The 19,696-nt window shown below is 37.7% G+C and overlaps 1 protein-coding gene across 3 annotated transcripts in view; it reads left to right on the top strand.

The window, feature by feature from the left end:
• The window catches only part of nckap5l (NCK-associated protein 5-like), a 59,712-nt gene that overhangs the window by 23,851 nt on the left and 16,165 nt on the right, over nucleotides 1-19,696 (top strand). For all 3 annotated transcript variants that reach the window (XM_056384301.1, XM_056384303.1, XM_056384304.1), the window contains exons 3-10: nucleotides 4,178-4,318; nucleotides 5,461-5,529; nucleotides 5,633-5,671; nucleotides 5,768-5,887; nucleotides 7,092-7,184; nucleotides 7,457-10,368; nucleotides 11,272-11,401; nucleotides 11,683-11,755. In XM_056384301.1, coding sequence (XP_056240276.1) covers nucleotides 4,178-4,318; nucleotides 5,461-5,529; nucleotides 5,633-5,671; nucleotides 5,768-5,887; nucleotides 7,092-7,184; nucleotides 7,457-10,368; nucleotides 11,272-11,401; nucleotides 11,683-11,755 — 3,577 coding nt within the window. The remainder of the gene's footprint in view (nucleotides 1-4,177; nucleotides 4,319-5,460; nucleotides 5,530-5,632; nucleotides 5,672-5,767; nucleotides 5,888-7,091; nucleotides 7,185-7,456; nucleotides 10,369-11,271; nucleotides 11,402-11,682; nucleotides 11,756-19,696) is intronic.

Raw genomic sequence — 19,696 nt, 5'->3', positions numbered from 1 at the left:
TCAATCATTTGGTTTATAAATAATAAAAAAAACAGAATCTTGTCCAGTCTTCAGATCTATAGTCCAAATAGTTCCAGTTTACTATCATGTAAAATAAAGAATAAAAGCAGATTCTCACAGTGAGAGGAAGGAACCAGTGAAAGTTTTTGCTTGAAAAATGTCTTTTAAAATGATGAATGATTAACATGAAGACTATAAGTTGTAGTTCTTCAAAAACCATTTACAATTTAAAGGATAAGTTTAGCATTTTCTGAAAAAGCCAAACTAACAATGTGTTGGTCTGTGTCTTAGTATTTTCTAACTTGAATGTCCTGTGGCAATCGTCCCCAAGCCCATTCCTCCCTGCTGACAACATAAATCTTTAAAGCAGCTTTAAAGCAGCTACTCTTTTATGTTAACCAGTGGATCACATGACTGCATGTATGTGAAAGGCGTCACTTGTAGTGATGAACCCACAAAGATTCGTCACCCAGCTCTGCAGAGCTTTTTAGCGTCTGTGAGCTCTTGCCTTTGGTTTTTACAGTTTGCACCTTTTTACTGTTTTAGTTCACTTTCAGTTTTTCCAGCTGCAGCAGCAGCTGTTTCACCAAACTGACAAACTCACAGTGAAGCTTGTAGCAGCTAAAGAGCCACATATTTCCCTCAGGAGCTGGTGGAGACCAAAACAAAGATAAAACAGAGCGAACATTGGACTTAAATTCACCAGATGTTCAGAAACATGTCTCCAAATGAATGGTGCTGTATGTTGCTTTGTAACAGCTGCATGGGTAAACAAGCAACGGTTTGCAAATAAGTTGACTATATAGAAGTAAATAGTGCATTTGTTGAGGACTATTTTCAGCTGTGGATGAATACACATTCAATGTCTTAGTGAGTATTTCCAGCAGCAGGACGGTGAATGATGAGTGAATCAAAATTAAGTGCAGTGTGTGTGTCAGCAGTAATAAAGGTCACTGGGTGCAGAGATGTGGGTCTGTGATGTGTGTTTAATATATACACACAGGAATAAGATGTATCTGACTCTTTGTTGGATCAGTTAATTGTTGGTTTTAGACTTTTCATGCGATTATTTGACAATAGGAAAAAGAGAAAATCACTAGACTTATTCTTTAACAAAATTCATATAAAATCTCTAAAAAGTCTTTAATTTGTAACATTTTATTTTAGAATCCATTATTTAGCATTTATAAATATTATACAAACATTTAATACATGTTTTATAAGAATAATCTAGTTCTGAGCTGATTTAATGATATTTAAAGTGTTTATTGATATACATTAATGTACTTTCACCAGTTATAACTTCTCCTTTGAAGATATATTTTATATTATTACAACTGTTTTTACTGTTTTATTATCATCCATTATCTGCTCATATATCAGCTTCTCAGTTCTGGCTGCCCACAGGAGGAGTTACAGTTGTTAACAAATACTTTATTATAGACTTTCATCTGCTTACAGCTACGTTATAATGTTACAGTGTTATAAATTGTTTTATTGAATGTTTGCATACTGCTCATAAATGGTAAAACGTTGGGTTAAAGTAAAGTGTTATTTTAGTTTGGTCTAAAGCAGTTGTACAAGAACTTTGTCTGAAGAAAACACACAAAATACAGTCAAAAGAATTAGGATTTAAATTAGTAAGATATTCTCTAAATAATATGACCAAACATACAGTTCCAGTTTTAGATACTTTGCAGTTGCAACAACAATTTTGGTTGATACGTCCTATATATATTTGAATGTTTCTGTGTATATGACTGTGTTTGTGTGTGTGTGTGTGTGTGTGTGTGTGTGTGTTTGTGTCACCTGTCCAAGTCAGGTTTAACACTGCTGGAAACTGTGCCAGTTCCTGATTGGCCTCCAGCCACAGAATCAGGCTCGTCTCATCCGCTCTAATGATTCCTTAAGATGTGACAGTTGGATCTGGGTCCATGTCAACACACCTACTTCCCTTTGTGGCCCTTCATTGCTCTGCTCTGACAACCAACACACACACACACACACACACACACACACACACACACACACACTGAGACACACCTGGATCCATGCCTACTAGACTGGTCCTCAGCCATATGCCCTGCAGTGTACCACGCTCACAGGCTCAGGCAGCCTGCGAGCTCAGCGTGGTGCTGCGGTTTGATCTGTGGATTTGTTGAAGCTTCAGACCTAAAGCGGAGAAATATGGACAAAAAGGATGATCGCTCTACACGGTCTGCGTATCTGAAACAATGCAGGATGGATGGATTAATGTGTCTGCTCAGTAATCCTCAGTATACAGTAGGTCAACAAGCTCTGCGGCGTAGATGTTTTAGCTGTGTCTGTTTGTGTTGCGTGTCGAGGAGCAAACCCTGACGTAGTGTTGAAATAAAATCTCGTGGCCGACAGATAAACAGAGTATAAACAGAGTGTAATGGTGGTAATAACGTTTAATGTCACTCTTGGAGATGAGAACGGTGTCTGAAGTGAAGCAGACCTCAGTTTACTGCTGTCCTCCGCTGTTTGTTTTGGTTTGCTTGGAGAACCAGATGGGTGAGGTTTACTGCAGCGCGGCAGTACAACACCGTCAGCGAGGCCCGACACAATCAGTCGACTGACAGAGATTAATCGTAAACAATTTTGGTAATTGATTTAGTCAGTTCTGAGGCAAATATGTCAAACATTCACTGTTTCCTTCTTCTAAAAATGTGAGGATTTGCTGCTTTTTCCTGTTTAATTTCACTGTAAACTGAATATATTTGTGTTTTGGACGGTTGTTCAGACAAAATGAGACTTTTTAAAGACGTCACCCGACTCTTGGAAATTAAATCTAACCCTAACATGTTTCACTACTTTCTGACTTTTATTCATTTCTTACTAAAGAATGAATGATTCACTCATAATAACAGTTGTATTAGTCTTGATGTTTTCACAACCTCAGCTGTGGATATGGAGGATAAATCCTTACTTCACTTTTCAAAATACTATGTTGAATACTATACTGATTAAATCTCTCTGAACAAAACCCTCTGACTGCCCAGCTGCCAAAGAGGAGAGTAGTTGATCTGAGTGGCAGAGGCTGCTTGTTTCACGCTCGGTTTTGCCTCTCAGGCTACATACAGTCTGCCCTATGTGACTGGTTTGAGGTTGTTTGGCCCTGTGATGCATGAGAGGTAGATTTTAACATCCCACACAGACTCCCATGATTGAGAGAGAGGTTGAGATCAGGGCTCTGTGGGGGCCAGACCATCTGTTGCATGACTCCTTGTTCTTCTTATCTCTGAAGATGGTTCTTTATGGTTCCGGCTGTGTGGTTAGGGTTGTTGAGCATGAGACAGGATGACTTGACACCAGTCAGACGCTTCCCTGACGGTGTTGCATGATAGATAAAAACTTATTCTCAGTGCTGTACATCCAGGAAATTACTTATAATTTCATTTATAGTTAACATTCTCCGAAATGTAATTTTAAAACACAGTTTATGATCAAACAATTCATTTAAAATACATTATTATTTTTTGTTGAATACCGGTACTCATTATCACAGAATACATGAAAACATCCAAAGTTGTTATGTTCTAGATTGACGTCATTTTATTTTTGTTGTTGTTTTTCCATGCTAGCAGCCTGGCTGCAGGCGTGTCTTTAGAAATATATTAAAAACTATTGGATGGATTACCGAGACATTTTGTAACAGTAGTTCCTAGTTTATGAATAAATACCTGAAAAGTTCATGACATTCCTGTCAGCCTCAGCTGTATTTAGTGTTTAGTACTAGTTAGCATATGTTAACATGTTACACATGCTAAATCACGATGGTCAATACGATAAGGTAGCATTGCTGTCGACACCCAGTCTCGTCAAGCCAGAATCCAAAACTTCATCTGAAGCCACAGGATCACCTCAAACCTCCACCACCAAACAGAAACTATTTCCAAAATCACTCTGTGATTTGAATGAAAACAGTCAGTTATCTCTCTGTTGTAAATGACAGATCAGTAAACACACACAGTTGTAGTTATGGCACAAAGCAGCAAAAAATTATCACGTTGCGACTTTTAATAAATAGAGGAAGTTCTTACGGTGGTTGTTTCCCTTCAACAGCAGTTGATGCTTCCTGCTTCATGTTTTTCAGAAGCGAACATCACTGTCTGTAGAGACTCTGATGGCTTCACTTTCGCCTTGTGTGTTGCAGATGAGAACAATGTCTGATGAGACTGAACAGAGAATGTGCGACGAGGACTTCGGTTCGGACGAGGAGGGCGAGGAGGGAGACGTGGAGTCGTACCTGGAGGACAACAGCAGCGAGCTCATGGACCGACTGAGAGAGCTGGAGGTGAGTAAACAAGCAAAACACCCCCCACCCCCACCCCCACCCCCCCCACCCCCGCTTCACAGGCCACGTCTGGATTAAAATGCTAATGAGCAGTTCAACAAATTGAAATGTAATTGAGTGTGATTTTTGTGAGCTGCTCAATCCCACCATGACGGTCAAAACTGTCAAACTCTTTCTGTCCCTCCATCATCCGTATCCATGGAAACCACAGCAAACATTGAAAAAGATACAGATACATTTTTAAAAAACACACCCATTGCTCCCCTGCAAACAGGTTGTGTTGTTAAATTTAAAATGTAAAAAAAAAAAAAGGCAGTTTAGTTTATTCAGGTGATTGCGGGAAAAATTGGATTTAAACATGTCGACATTTTGCTAAAATGTTCCTCTCGTAGTTTAAATTTTCTGTTTTTGAGTGTAAACTGCTGTTGTAAATCATATCTTGAAAAATCCTCTTTAGTATTATTCATTTCTGATTTATGAAAAGCAGTTTGCAGTGTAATATTCATGATGCTCAGTATTAGCATGATGTTTGGTACAAACCTAAATTACGAACAAACACCAGCTGTAGAAACAGGAAGGTTTCATGGTCTGAAGAGACAAGACTTAGTTTATTATGTGAAAGAAGTGAGACTGAAGATGAAGTCCCTTTAATGTCTTATTTATACAATGATTATGGGCTACACTTTGTATTTACTGTTTATTTATATACACAAACCAATGCGTCATATGGCACAACTTTTATATCCATGGCCAGTTTGTAAAGCCCATACCCAGAAACTCGACAAGAAAAATCAAAAAATCGGCACAAGCACCAGTTTATTAATGATCCCTGTTTTTGTAAAATGTACTTTATTTCTGATTAGTTCCTCTGGATGGATGATTATGAAAGTTGTGTTGAGTTGTGTTTTCAGACAGAATACAAAGTTATTTCTAGCATAATGCTATATGTAGGAAGTTATGCTCACCACTGCAACTGTATTTTTTGTTTTCTTATGTCCTTGCAGTCTGGTTATTTGAATGAGTGCACGACACAGTAAATATCAGATCATAACATAATATAACAAAACAGCATAAACTTACCAAAGCATTGACTGTATTTTTCTGATGAACATGTTTTGTTTTTTTTACCCTTTTCCTCTCAGGCTGAGAACTCTGCTCTGATGTTGGCGAACGAGAGTCAGAGAGAGGCTTACGAGAGATGCCTGGACGAGGTGAGTTCATGTTGTTCAATATGAATACATTCAGAAACAAACAGTGACTGTACATCCAGAACAGCTAAGTCACTGAACCCAATGTGTTTTCTTCTGTTATCAGGTGGCCAACCACGTGGTCCAAGCTCTGCTCAATCAAAAGGTAACACGACACAAACCTCCATTCCTGCCTGTGCTCTGATTCTTTTACTGTAACGTAATAGACTGAGGTCTCACTTCCTCGTCTGTCACTGAACAGGATCTGAGAGAGGAGTGCATCAAGCTGAAGATGTTGGTGTTTGACCTGGAGAGACAGAACCGAGCGCTTTGTGAGCTTTTTCAGCAGAAACTGCCCAACCACCCCACGGCTCACTACCAGGTAAATGGGCTTCCTCTGTGGTGATTCATAAATGATTCAGTCTCATAAACAGCTGTGGTCGAACAAGCACTCAGATCAAGGTTCAACACAGTCATTCTCTCCATATACAATACTCAGCATACAGGGAGGGAACCTGCATTCCTGCATTATACACAACAAGAACAGATACAATAAAAACCACCAAAGACAGTGAAGTAATATGAAGTTGAATAACAGTCAAAATGCACACAGCCTGTATTCAGAAACCGAGCCTTTAAAATAAGCCATTTGTGATGTCACAACAAAGCAGTCAATACCCTCAGCCATGCCCCAAGCCCCGCCCACCTGGACCCACCATCCAGCCTTGCGGGATTTGGTTTCTCTGAATGTTTACGTGAAATTTGCTGAATTTTTATTCAGTCACTCTGAAAAACAGTGAGCCAATCAGAAGAGAGACTCTGAGCTTCTCTTCTGATTGGCTCACCGACCTTTTGTTGCTAGAGCTCCAGAGAGAAACCTTAGAGGAGATGTAAAACTACATTGAGATGGTTTTTGGTTCTTAAAACCACAAATATATCTTAAAACTATCATAAATTTATAACACTTAAAATAAAACACAGAAAAAGTGTAAAATATGGACCTTTAAGTAAAAGTAGTAATACAACAATGTAAAAGTTAGGTAGCTTAACTTATTATTATTATTATTATTATTATTATAAGCTCAGGTCAGCGGCAGCTGTTCTCAGTATCCTTCAGCCCTTTTTAGCTAGCTAGATTTAAAGTATTTAAAAGTAAAGTAAAAACTCTCTGATAAAGAATTCCACTTTCTGGCCCTAAATCTAAAACAAATGATGATCTTATGTAAAAGTAACCAGTAACCACAGCTGTCTAAGAAATATATTGTAAGTGTAGAGGAGTAAAAGTAGTTCAAAATGAAAGACAAGACCTCAAAAATGAACTCAAGAGCAGTACTTGAGTCACTTTCCGCCACCGCCTGTGTGTCAGTGCACAGCTCTGATTCTTGGGACCAGATGGAGCTGCTCATTTCACCTCAGCCTCATTCTTTCAAACACGGATGAGCCAGTAATGGATCTGAGTCTCTTCACCTCTGCTCTATATTGTTCCAACAGATGCCGGGATAATGTAGCTCCTATTTGTCTGTGTATACAATAGCCTGTAGTGTATACAATGTCATCATAATTGCCTCATGAATCTCTTGTTACAGGTCCATGCAGGACCCCTCCCAGACTACAATGCACAGCTGCACAATGACTCTGCCAAACAGGTGGAGCCTGCACAGACTGAAGCACAAGCCAAGGTGATTATCACGCAGCCGACCGGCAAAACTTTACCCGACATTAAGAGGGGAACAGTAGTGTTATATCATGGCCTCTGAATGAGACCACAGTGTGTGGCGTTACAACGCGCTCTGACATTTGCTCTGTTTTCCACTATTGTGCTTTAAATAAGACTCCCGCTGCTAATCTCCCCTGCACTCACTTCCTGTACGCATGCACTCAAAAGTCTTGGTGAACTAAAATGTTTGTCAACAGTGATTGTGTGTTGATAGAGATCTTTTTCTGTCCAAAGGGAAATGGCTACCGCACACAACATGCCTCCCCGGGCCCTCGGGGCCCAGCCACCTCCATGGAGGCCCTGTCGCCCTTCTTCAAGAAGAAAGCACACATCCTGGAGGTCCTGCGCAAGATGGAGGAGACGGACCCCCTCAAGTTCCACCCGTCCACCGCGAGCTTGTCTTTCTGCGACTACAGCCAAGTGCTCATGTCCACAGAGGCCGTTTTGGCCACCGCGGACCCTCTTCCGCTACAGTGCAAATCCCACCACACACACTGCCACTGCTCCTGCTCCGACACTGACACGCACCAGCATGTCAACGGCGACGGGGCGGTGAAGTGTGAGGGAGGGAGCACCTGCTGTTTACATTGCAAGAGGAGCCCGGACAGTCCTCCAAAGCCGTGCAACCACGTCTGTAGTCCCTCGAAAGCCACCTCCGCCACCCAGAGCCACGTAGTTCCTGCAGCTGCTATGAGCGAATGTCACAGTAAGAGCAGAACAGCGGAGTCTGTCCCCCCGTCTAAACAATGCACCAAGAATGAAGCCCACCAGCAACCAGCAGGCGCCGCCGCCCACTCATCAGTCACAGAAGCAGCCGATCAGAGCCTGGAGGTGATGGCAGTGGAGCAGCAGCAGGATAATTCAGAGGGTTGTCTAAACGCCAGCGACTCCGAGGAGCTCACTGGTTTCTGTCCCACCTCCCACTTGCCCAGTTCTGTGAAGGAGATCTCACACTGTGACATGGACACGAGTGATGGCGTTCACAATGGCTTGGCGCTCTCCAGCAACGCTATGTCGGATGACCCCTCGTCCACCCCAGAGAAAGACAGCACAGACCAGGAGGCCTCCTCTGTGAGAGCCAGTGCCTCCGTCAGCCCCAGCCCCTCCTGCCTCAGCGATGTCAAGGCTGCCGCCATCAACTCCCCGTCCAAACTGCTCAAGTTTTTAAAGATCCCCTCGATGGGGGAGAAGCCTCAGGCTTCGACCTCTGCTGTCCGTCTGAGCCCCCAGCTCACCCGCAACTCCAGGATTCCCTGTCGCACCAATAACTACGAGGTGTACCACTCTCCTGTTCCCACGCGCAGAGCCACCACCACAGAGCGGTGCAGGCAGCCCCCTCCGCCACCCTCCAGGTCTGAGTCCTACCCTGCCACGCACTCGGCACCCACCTCCCCTCCGCAGCCTGAAGACGTCTGCTCCCCGCCTGCTAAGGAAATAAGCTACAGCAGCCTGTCTGCACCTAAAGCCAGCGCTGGCTCAAAGATGGGCGCTCCCTCCTCTGCATCCTCTTCCTCACCCAAAGTATCCCAAAGGGTCCCTCATTATGAAAATGTCTGTGATATGTCTAGCAGCTCCAGAGAGGAGGAACCAACCCAGAGCCACGAGAAAAGAACCACTCTTCCATCTCAAACAAAGGCGAACGGTGGCGAGAGGAAGCTTGTTAAATCGCTACCAGAGAGCGTCCTGAATCCCGCTCCTCAACGAAAGCAGTCGTCCTCCTCTACGTCAGAGTCCACATCAGATGATGAGGAGGATTCGGACAGCCCAGTGTGGGTTAACCATCACAGCCTACCCAACTCCTCCGCCCTCAGTAAAGCTCAGGGCCGAGCTAACTACTCACGAACCAGAGAGAAACAGGAGACTGACATTCGGGAGGTGACTGTGCAAAGCTCTGAGGTCGCCCAGCCGCCGCCTCCACCTCCAGTCAGGAGGAGCGACTCCTCTTCCATCCCCAAGAGGCCTGCGACCGGGGCAGCCAGATCCCAGGCCGACTCCAGTCACCACGCCTTCAAAGACAGACTGGCTGCACTGGGAAAGCTGAGGAGCTCTGAGGATTTACAGGGCGGTCTCAGGCCAGTCGACACGGCGAATGAAGGAACCTTTGGGGAGGAGAGGAGTAAGACAGTGGAGAGGCCCATGGAGCTCCATAAAGAGGAGCAGAGACATCCAAAATACACAGACTCTCTGGATGGTAAACCTAAAGGTAGCGGTGGTGGTTTGAAGTATCCGGGGTCATCTCAGCTGTACGAACAAGTGATAAAATCTCAGTCGTCTGGAGCGGCAGTGGTGAAACAAGAACTGTGTGTGATCAAGCCAGAAGGCTCCAAGAGCAAAATAGGTCTGCCATCCCCCAACACAGATGCTCCGCAGGTACTACGCAACAACATCAAGTGTCCTGGCTCCCTGAATCTGGCCTATAACGTTAAACCTGGTCCTCACAGTAGCAACAGCCCTAACAAAATCCCTCCAAAGTCACCGTCCAAGCCTTGTCAAGGCCCGTCCGTCCACAGAGGGGGGAAGCCCGCAGAGGCTCCACGTTACTCGTCCAAATCAGAGGAGAGGACCAAGATCAGCGGGAAAGGGAAAAAGAATCCGATGTATGGAGACAGCCTGCCACCTCCTCCTCCGAGACCTCCAACATCAGAGGGGGAGAAGCCTTTGCAGCCGGCGCCCAGCCCGCAGTCGGCCATCGAGCAGAAGGTGATGAAGGGCATCGAGGAGAACGTGTTGAAACTTCAGGAGCAGGACAGAGGAGGGCCGGGCGGCGAGGTCAAGCAGAAAGCCTCCAACGGCATCGCAAGCTGGTTCGGTCTGAAGAAGAGTAAGCTGCCTGCACTGAGCCGGAAGACCGACGCAACCAAAGCAAAGGATGAGAAGAAGGAGTGGAAGATCAACATCCCCTCGGTGGGCAGGGACTCTGTGAAAATGGCCACCAGGTGTAAAGAAGGCGTGGAGGGTCTGAACATCTCGACCCTGATGGAGAAGGCAGAGGGGCTGAGGAGAGCCCTGGAGGAGGAGAGGGCGTACGTGGAGAGGTCAGGCAGGGGTCACTCCTGTGAGGTGGTGATGGACCAAGCTCAGGGACAGCTGGCTGTCATGTACAGGGGAGCGCGCTCTGACAACTTCATGCAACAGCTGCTAAACAGGTGAGAACTCAACAGGACAAGTGGCTTGTAAAGCTGGTGGAACAACAAACTATAGCTTTAAAGGACCAGTTTCACATTTTGGGAAATGTACTTATTTTCTTTCTTGATGAGTTAGACGAGAAGTTCATTACCATTAATCTACTTGACTTCCACTAATGTACACAATGTGTACTACTATCACTGTACAGTATAAAATCAGTACATATAAAAGTTAATGTCATGGTCTTATTTTTAGTGTCTATTCTCAGTTTTTATTTTGTTTATTCTGTCTGAGTCATTGTATATAGTTTGACCATGAATGGGATACTTTGGCCTTGGTAGTGCTACTTTAGGTGTGTGTTTTGTTCTGTACTAGACTTAATCGTTACACAACCTTGACAAACTATACATTGTTTGAAATCTCTGAGTCTCCTGATTCTGTCTGAGCAAAGCATTTCAGGATCCTCATATCATTGCAAGAATGATAGTCTCTCTTACACTCATTCTGTGTGAGCTTCATATTTACAGCATGTAAATGAGTGTGCATGAGTGGTATTGATCTTTTCATCTATGTCTCAGCCTGAAAGCAAATAGATGTTTTTCCAAAAATGTCAGATAGTATTTAAACCTTTTCACTTCATTTATTTATTTTATTTTATTTAAGGACATGTTAATTTAATTTTATTTGCAGTCCTTTGGTGAGATGGAACCAATGGTGTGACAGAAGACAAGAAAACACAATACAGACATCTGTAGCAACAACATAAGAATCCTCAAAAAAAGAGCACAAGTTACAAAGCAAAACACTTGGACAATGATACAGCAACAGTATCCAAACACAGCCAAGCAGTTCTGATTAGCAGCAATAAGACATAAATAAAAGCCTGGAGATATTAATTGAAAGCTTGTGTTTTGTGGCTACAGAGTGGATGGGAAGGACATGATCAGCGTGCCCCAGCGCCGGCTCTCCTTCGACTGTAAGACGTCCAAACCGGTGTTCACTCAGCAGAGCGACATCATCAGTCACACCACCAGTCGTGACGACATGGAGAAGGTGCATCTTCAATTACACAACTAATTATTTCTCTGTAGACACAGACTGACAAGATTTAGTGATAAAACAAACTGACCAGAAGGAGTACATGAAAAACACAACTCTTTGATTTAATGTATCGAACTCTCAGGTTTTCAGTGTTCATCAGGAAAATCTGTTCAACATAGTATCAACTTTCAAGTCTAAACTTGGCATCCAAATCATTGTTGCATACTGATGTGAAGAGCTGACTTTCAGTTCACTCACTGCTCCATCTGCTGCTCTGTTGTTCTTTCATGCAGGGATCAGATAGAATTGGCAAGATCACGTCAGATGAAAACCTCGCAGATTCGGTTCACTCTCAACACTTTGCAGGTAAGAGGAGTCAGCTGGGAATTCAACAGAGGAGCGTGGTACATATTGTGAAATTTATTAGGATTGTGACCTCATGGAAGCTCAAACCAGATTTATTTGGACCTAATCTGAAAATAAGTAAACGAGTATGTCAACACAGGGTGAGAAGTAAATACATAAACAAATCAGAGCTGAAAGGATGATTTGATTAATTAAATAACAGACGTACTACTCTCCCACTCCCATAAACTATGAGTTGATAAACAGAAGATTAATACATAAAAGATTATGAGGATGTTCAAAAATCCAAAAATATATATAAATTCTGCCTTCCGTTCTCTTCTTTGATTGTAAACTGAATATCTTAGAGTTTTCTGCTGTGGGCTGGACAGAACAAGTTAATTTGAGACGTCACTTTGGGCTGAAAACTATTTTCTGACATTTTACAGACCAAACAATGAATCGAAAAAAACTTGTAGATTAATTGAAAATTAAAATAATAGTTGCTCCAGAATAGTTATAGTTAGTTTAGTCAAATCAATTTCATTTATACAGCCCTGAGGGTCTTTACAATGGAGTAAACAAAAACTCAGTCCTTAGACCTTGCCTTGATATTAATACTTTACTCAAGTACAGGATCAGAATACTTCCTCCAGCACTGCAAATCTCTGGCACACCATAAGGGTTTTTACTTAAACATGACTAGCAAATTAGCTCACACCTTTGTAACCATAGCAGAGTTAAATAAACAAGGCAAGACCCCTGAGGAAAGTCGATTCTGGTGTTGCAGGAAAAGATAAGATATATAGCAAGGGAATCTCAACATTGGTAGGGACGCAACAACCCCCCTAGTTTGGCATAAAAATGTCAAAAAATGTCATAGTGTAGTAAGGCAAAAAAAAAGTCAAAAAAAGTCACAGTATAGTAAGGCATAAAAACCAGATAGTATATTAAGGCAAAAAACGTCATAGTATAGTAAAGCATTAAATGGCAAAAAACATCATGGTATAGTCTGGCTTAAAAATTAAAAAAAAAACGTCAGAATAGTAAGGCAAAATAATGTCAAACGTCACAGTATAGTAAAGCATAAAAATGGCAAGAAATGTCATACTATCCTAAGGCATAAATATGTCAAAAAACATCATACTATAGTAAGGCATAAAAATTGCAAAAAACATCATAGTATAGTATATCATAAAAATGTCAACAAATGTCAGCTTGGCATGAAAATGGCAAAAAAACGTCATTGTATAGTAAGGCAAAAAAAAGTTGCAGTATAGTAAGGCATAAAAATGGAAATTTTCAATAAATGTCATAGTATAGTATGGCATGAAATTGTCAATAAACGTCATAGTATAATATGGCATAAAAAGTCAAAAAACGTCATAGTATAGTATGGCATAAAATTGTCAATAAACGTCATAGTATAGTATGGCATAAAAAGTCAAAAAACGTCATAGAATAGTATGGATTAAAACGTCATAGTATAGTATGGCATAAAACGTAAAAAAAAACGTATGGCATGAAATTGTCAATAAACGTCACAGTATAGTATGTTTTAAAACGTCATAGTACAGCATGGCATAAAAAGTCAAAAAACGTCATATTAAAGTATGGCATAAAATTGTCAATAAACGTCATTGTATAGTATGACTTGAAATTGTCAAAAAATGTCACAGTATAGCATGGCATAAAAAGTCAAAAAAACGTCATAGTATAGTATGGCATAAAAAGTCACAGTATAGTATGTTTTAAAACGTCATAGTACAGCATGGCATAAAAAGTCAAAAAACGTCATAATATAGTATGGTATGAAATTGTCAAAAACGTCATAGTATAGTATGGATTAAAACGTCATAGTATAGCATGGCATGAAAGGTCAAAAAACGTCATATTAAAGTATGGCATGAAATTGTTAATAAACGTCATTGTATAGTATGACTTGAAATTGTCAAAAAACGTCATAGTATAGTATGGCATGAAATTGTTAAAAAACGTCATAGTATAGTATGGCATAAAAAGTCAAAAAAACGTCATAGTATAGTATGGCATGAAATTGTCAAAAAACGTCATAGTATAGTATGGCATGAAATTGTCAAAAAACGTCATAGTATAGTATGGCATAAAAAGTCAAAAAACGTCATAGTATAGTATGGCATAAAATTGTCAAAAACGTCATAGTATAGTATGGCATAAAACGTCAAAAAACGTCATAGTATAGTATGGCATGAAATTGTTAAAAAACGTCATAGTATAGCATGTTTTAAAACTTCAAAAAATGTCATAGTATAGCATGGCATAAAATTGTCAAAAAACGTCATTGTATAGTATGGATTAAAACGTCATAGTATAGTATGACTTGAAGTTGTCAAAAAACGTCATAGTATATTATGGATTAAAACGTCATATTATAGCATGGCATAAAAAGTCAAAAAACGTCATGGTATAGTATGGCATAAAAAGTCAAAAAACGTCATAGTATAGTATGGCATAAAACGTCACAGTATAGTATGGCTTGAAATTGTCAAAAAAACGTCATAGTATAGCATGGCATAAGAAGTCAAAAAACGTCATAGTATAGTATGGCATAAAATTGTCAAAAAATGTCATAGTATCGTATGTTTTAAAACGTCATATTATAGCATGGCATAAAAAGTCAAAAAACGTCATAGTATAGTATGGCATAAAAAGTCAAAAAACGTCATAGTATAGTATGGCATAAAACGTCACAGTATAGTATGGCTTGAAATTGTCAAAAAAACGTCATAGTATAGCATGGCATAAGAAGTCAAAAAACGTCATAGTATAGTATGGCATAAAATTGTCAAAAAATGTCATAGTATCGTATGTTTTAAAACGTCATATTATAGCATGGCATAAAAAGTAAAAAAACGTCATAGTATAGTATGGCATAAAATTGTCAAAAAAACGTCATAGTATAGTATGGCATAAAAAGTCAAAAAACGTCATAGTATAGTATGGCATGAAATTGTCAAAAAAACGTCATAGTATAGTATGGCATAAAAAGTCAAAAAACGTCATAGTATAGTATGGCATAAAATTGTCAAAAAACGTCATAGTATAGTATGGCATAAAACGTCAAAAAACGTCATAGTATAGTATGGCATGAAATTGTCAAAAAACATCATGGCATAAAACGTCACAGTATTGTATGGCTTGAAATTGTCAAAAAAAAACGTCATAGTATAGCATGTTTTAAAACATCATATTATAGCATGGCATAAAAAGTCAAAAAACGTCATAGTATAGTATGTTTTAAAAATTCAAAAAACGTCATAGTATTGTATGGATTTAAAAATCATAATATAGTATGGCATAAAAAGTCAAAAAACGTCATAGTATAGTATGGCATAAAATTGTCAAAAAATGTCATAGTATCGTATGTTTTAAAACGTCATATTATAGCATGGCATAAAAAGTCAAAAAACGTCATAGTATAGTATGGCATAAAATTGTCAAAAAAACGTCATAGTATAGTATGGCATAAAAAGTCAAAAAAAAGTCATAGTATAGTATGGCATGAAATTGTCAAAAAACGTCATAGTATAGTATGGCATAAAAAGTCAAAAAACGTCATAGTATAGTATGGCATAAAATTGTCAAAAAACGTCATAGTATAGTATGGCATAAAACGTCAAAAAACGTCATAGTATAGTATGGCATGAAATTGTCAAAAAACATCATGGCATAAAACGTCACAGTATTGTATGGCTTGAAATTGTCAAAAAAAAACGTCATCGTATAGTATGGCATGAAATTGTCAAAAAACATCATAGTATAGTATGGATTAAAACGTCATATTAAAGTATGGCATAAAAAGTCAAAAAACGTCATAGTATAGTATGTTTTAAAACTTCAAAAAACGTCATAGTATTGTATGGATTTAAAAATCATAATATAGTATGGCATAAAAAGTCAAAAAAACGTCATAGTATAGTATGGCATGAAATTGTCAATAAACGTCATTGTGTAGTATGGATTAAAACGTCATAGTATAGTATGGCATAAAACGTCAAAAAAACGTCATAGTATAGTATGGCATGAAATTGTTAAAAAACGTCATAGTATAGTATGGCATAAAAAGTCCAAAAAACGTCATATAATAGCATGGCATGAAATTGTTAAAAAACGTCATAGTATAATATGGCATAAAAAGTCAAAAAACGTCATAGTATAGTATGGCATAAAAAGTCAAAAAACGTCATAGTATAGTATGGCATAAAAAGTCAAAAAACGTCATATTAAAGTATGGCATGAAATTGTCAATAAACGTCATAGTATAGTATGGATGAAAACGTCATAGTATAGTATGACTTGAAGTTGTCAAAAAACGTCATAGTATATTATGGATTAAAACGTCATAGTATAGCATGGCATAAAAAGTCAAAAAAACATCATAGTATAATATGGCATGAAATTGTCAAAAAACGTCATCGTATAGTATGGCATAAAATTGTCAAAAAATGTCATAGTATAGTATGGCATAAAACGTCACAGTATAGTATGGCTTGAAATTGTCAAAAAAACGTCATAGTATAGCATGGCATAAGAAGTCAAAAAACGTCATAGTATAGTATGGCATAAAATTGTCAAAAAAACGTCATAGTATAGCATGGCATAAGAAGTCAAAAAACGTCATAGTATAGTATGGCATAAAATTGTCAAAAAATGTCATAGTATCGTATGTTTTAAAACGTCATATTATAGCATTGCATAAAAAGTCAAAAAACGTCATAGTATAGTATGGCATAAAATTGTCAAAAAACGTCATAGTATAGTATGGCATAAAATTGTCAAAAAACGTCATAGTATAGTATGGCATAAAAAGTCAAAAAACGTCATAGTATAGTATGGCATGAAATTGTCAAAAAACGTCATAGTATAGTATGGCATAAAATTGTCAAAAAATGTCATAGTATCGTATGTTTTAAAACGTCATATTATAGCATTGCATAAAAAGTCAAAAAAACGTCATAGTATAGTATGGCATAAAATTGTCAAAAAACGTCATCGTATAGTATGGCATAAAATTGTCAAAAAATGTCATAGTATAGTATGGCATAAAACGTCACAGTATAGCATGTTTTAAAACTTCAAAAAATGTCATAGTATAGCATGGCATAAAAAGTCAAAAAAACGTCATAGTATAGTATGGCATAAAATTGTCAAAAAACGTCATAGTATAGTATGGCATAAAACGTCATAGTATAGTATTACTTGAAGTTGTCCAAAAACGTCATAGTATATAATGGATTAAAACGTCATAGTATAGCATGGCATAAAAAGTCAAAAAAAGGTCATAGTATAGTATGGCATAAAAAGTCAAAAAACGTCATAGTATAGTATGGCATAAAATTGTCAAAAAATGTCATAGTATCGTATGTTTTAAAACGTCATATTATAGCATTGCATAAAAAGTCAAAAAAACGTCATAGTATAGTATGGCATAAAATTGTCAAAAAACGTCATAGTATAGTATGGCATAAAAAGTCAAAAAACGTCATAGTATAGTATGGCATGAAATTGTCAAAAAACGTCATAGTATAGTATGGCATAAAATTGTCAAAAAATGTCATAGTATCGTATGTTTTAAAACGTCATATTATAGCATGGCATAAAAAGTCAAAAAAACGTCATAGTATAGTATGGCATAAAATTGTCAAAAAACGTCATAGTATAGTATGGCATAAAACGTCAAAAAACGTCATAGTATAGTATGGCATGAAATTGTCAAAAAACGTCATAGTATAGTATGGATTAAAACGTCATAGTATAGCATGTTTTAAAACTTCAAAAAATGTCATAGTATAGCATGGCATAAAAAGTAAAAAAAAACGTCATAGTATAGTATGGCATAAAATTGTCAAAAAACGTCATAGTATAGTATGGCATAAAATTGTCAAAAAATGTCATAGTGTCGTATGTTTTAAAACGTCATATTATAGCATTGCATAAAAAGTCAAAAAAACGTCATAGTATAGTATGGCATAAAATTGTCAAAAAACGTCATAGTATAGTATGGCATAAAACGTCAAAAAACGTCATAGTATAGTATGGCATGAAATTGTCAAAAAACGTCATAGTATAGTATGGATTAAAACGTCATAGTATAGCATGTTTTAAAACTTCAAAAAATGTCATAGTATAGCATGGCATAAAAAGTAAAAAAAAACGTCATAGTATAGTATGGCATAAAATTGTCAAAAAACGTCATAGTATAGTATGGCATAAAATTGTCAAAAAATGTCATAGTATCGTATGTTTTAAAACGTCATATTATAGCATTGCATAAAAAGTCAAAAAAACGTCATAGTATAGTATGGCATAAAATTGTCAAAAAACGTCATAGTATAGTATGGATTAAAACATCATAGTATAGCATGTTTTAAAACTTCAAAAAATGTCATAGTATAGCATGGCATAAAAAGTCAAAAAAACGTCATAGTATAGTATGGCATAAAATTGTCAAAAAACGTCATAGTATAGCATGGCATAAAAAGTCAAAAAAACGTCATAGTATAGTATGTCATGAAATTATCAAAAAAAACGTCATAGTATAGCATGGCATAAAAAGTCAAAAAAACGTCATAGTATAGTATGTTTTAAAACTTCAATAAATGTCATAGTATAGTATGGCATGAAATTGTCAATAAACGTCATAGAATAGTATGGATTAAAACGTCATAGTATAGTATGTCATGAAATTATCAAAAAAAACGTCATAGTATAGCATGGCATAAAATTGTCAAAAAAACGTCATAGTATAGTATGGCATAAAAAGTCAAAAAAAAGTCATAGTATAGTATGGCATGAAATTGTCAAAAAACGTCATAGTATAGTATGGCATAAAAAGTCAAAAAACGTCATAGTATAGTATGGCATAAAATTGTCAAAAAAACGTCATAGTATAGTATGGCATAAAACGTCAAAAAAACGTCATAGTATAGTATGGCATGAAATTGTCAAAAAAACATCATGGCATAAAACGTCACAGTATTGTATGGCTTGAAATTGTCAAAAAAAACGTCATAGTATAGCATGTTTTAAAACATCATATTATAGCATGGCATAAAAAGTCAAAAAACGTCATAGTATAGTATGTTTTAAAACTTCAAAAAACGTCATAGTATTGTATGGATTTAAAAATCATAATATAGTATGGCATAAAAAGTCAAAAAAACGTCATAGTATAGTATGGCATGAAATTGTCAATAAACGTCATTGTGTAGTATGGATTAAAACGTCATAGTATAGTATGGCATAAAACGTCAAAAAAACGTCATAGTATAGTATGGCATGAAATTGTTAAAAAACGTCATAGTATAGTATGGCATAAAAAGTCCAAAAAACGTCATATAATAGCATGGCATGAAATTGTTAAAAAACGTCATAGTATAATATGGCATAAAAAGTCAAAAAAACGTCATAGTATAGTATGGCATAAAAAGTCAAAAAAACGTCATAGTATAGTATGGCATAAAAAGTCAAAAAAACGTCATATTAAAGTATGGCATGAAATTGTCAATAAACGTCATAGTATAGTATGGATGAAAACGTCATAGTATAGTATGACTTGAAGTTGTCAAAAAACGTCATAGTATATTATGGATTAAAACGTCATAGTATAGCATGGCATAAAAAGTCAAAAAAACATCATAGTATAATATGGCATGAAATTGTCAAAAAACGTCATCGTATAGTATGGCATAAAATTGTCAAAAAATGTCATAGTATAGTATGGCATAAAACGTCACAGTATAGTATGGCTTGAAATTGTCAAAAAAACGTCATAGTATAGCATGGCATAAGAAGTCAAAAAACGTCATAGTATAGTATGGCATAAAATTGTCAAAAAAACGTCATAGTATAGCATGGCATAAGAAGTCAAAAAACGTCATAGTATAGTATGGCATAAAATTGTCAAAAAATGTCATAGTATCG

The sequence above is a fragment of the Seriola aureovittata genome, chromosome 9 (assembly GCF_021018895.1).
Source record: "Seriola aureovittata isolate HTS-2021-v1 ecotype China chromosome 9, ASM2101889v1, whole genome shotgun sequence".
NCBI classification, from domain to species: Eukaryota; Metazoa; Chordata; class Actinopteri; order Carangiformes; family Carangidae; genus Seriola; species Seriola aureovittata.
This window is presented reverse-complemented; position numbering and strand designations above follow the sequence as displayed.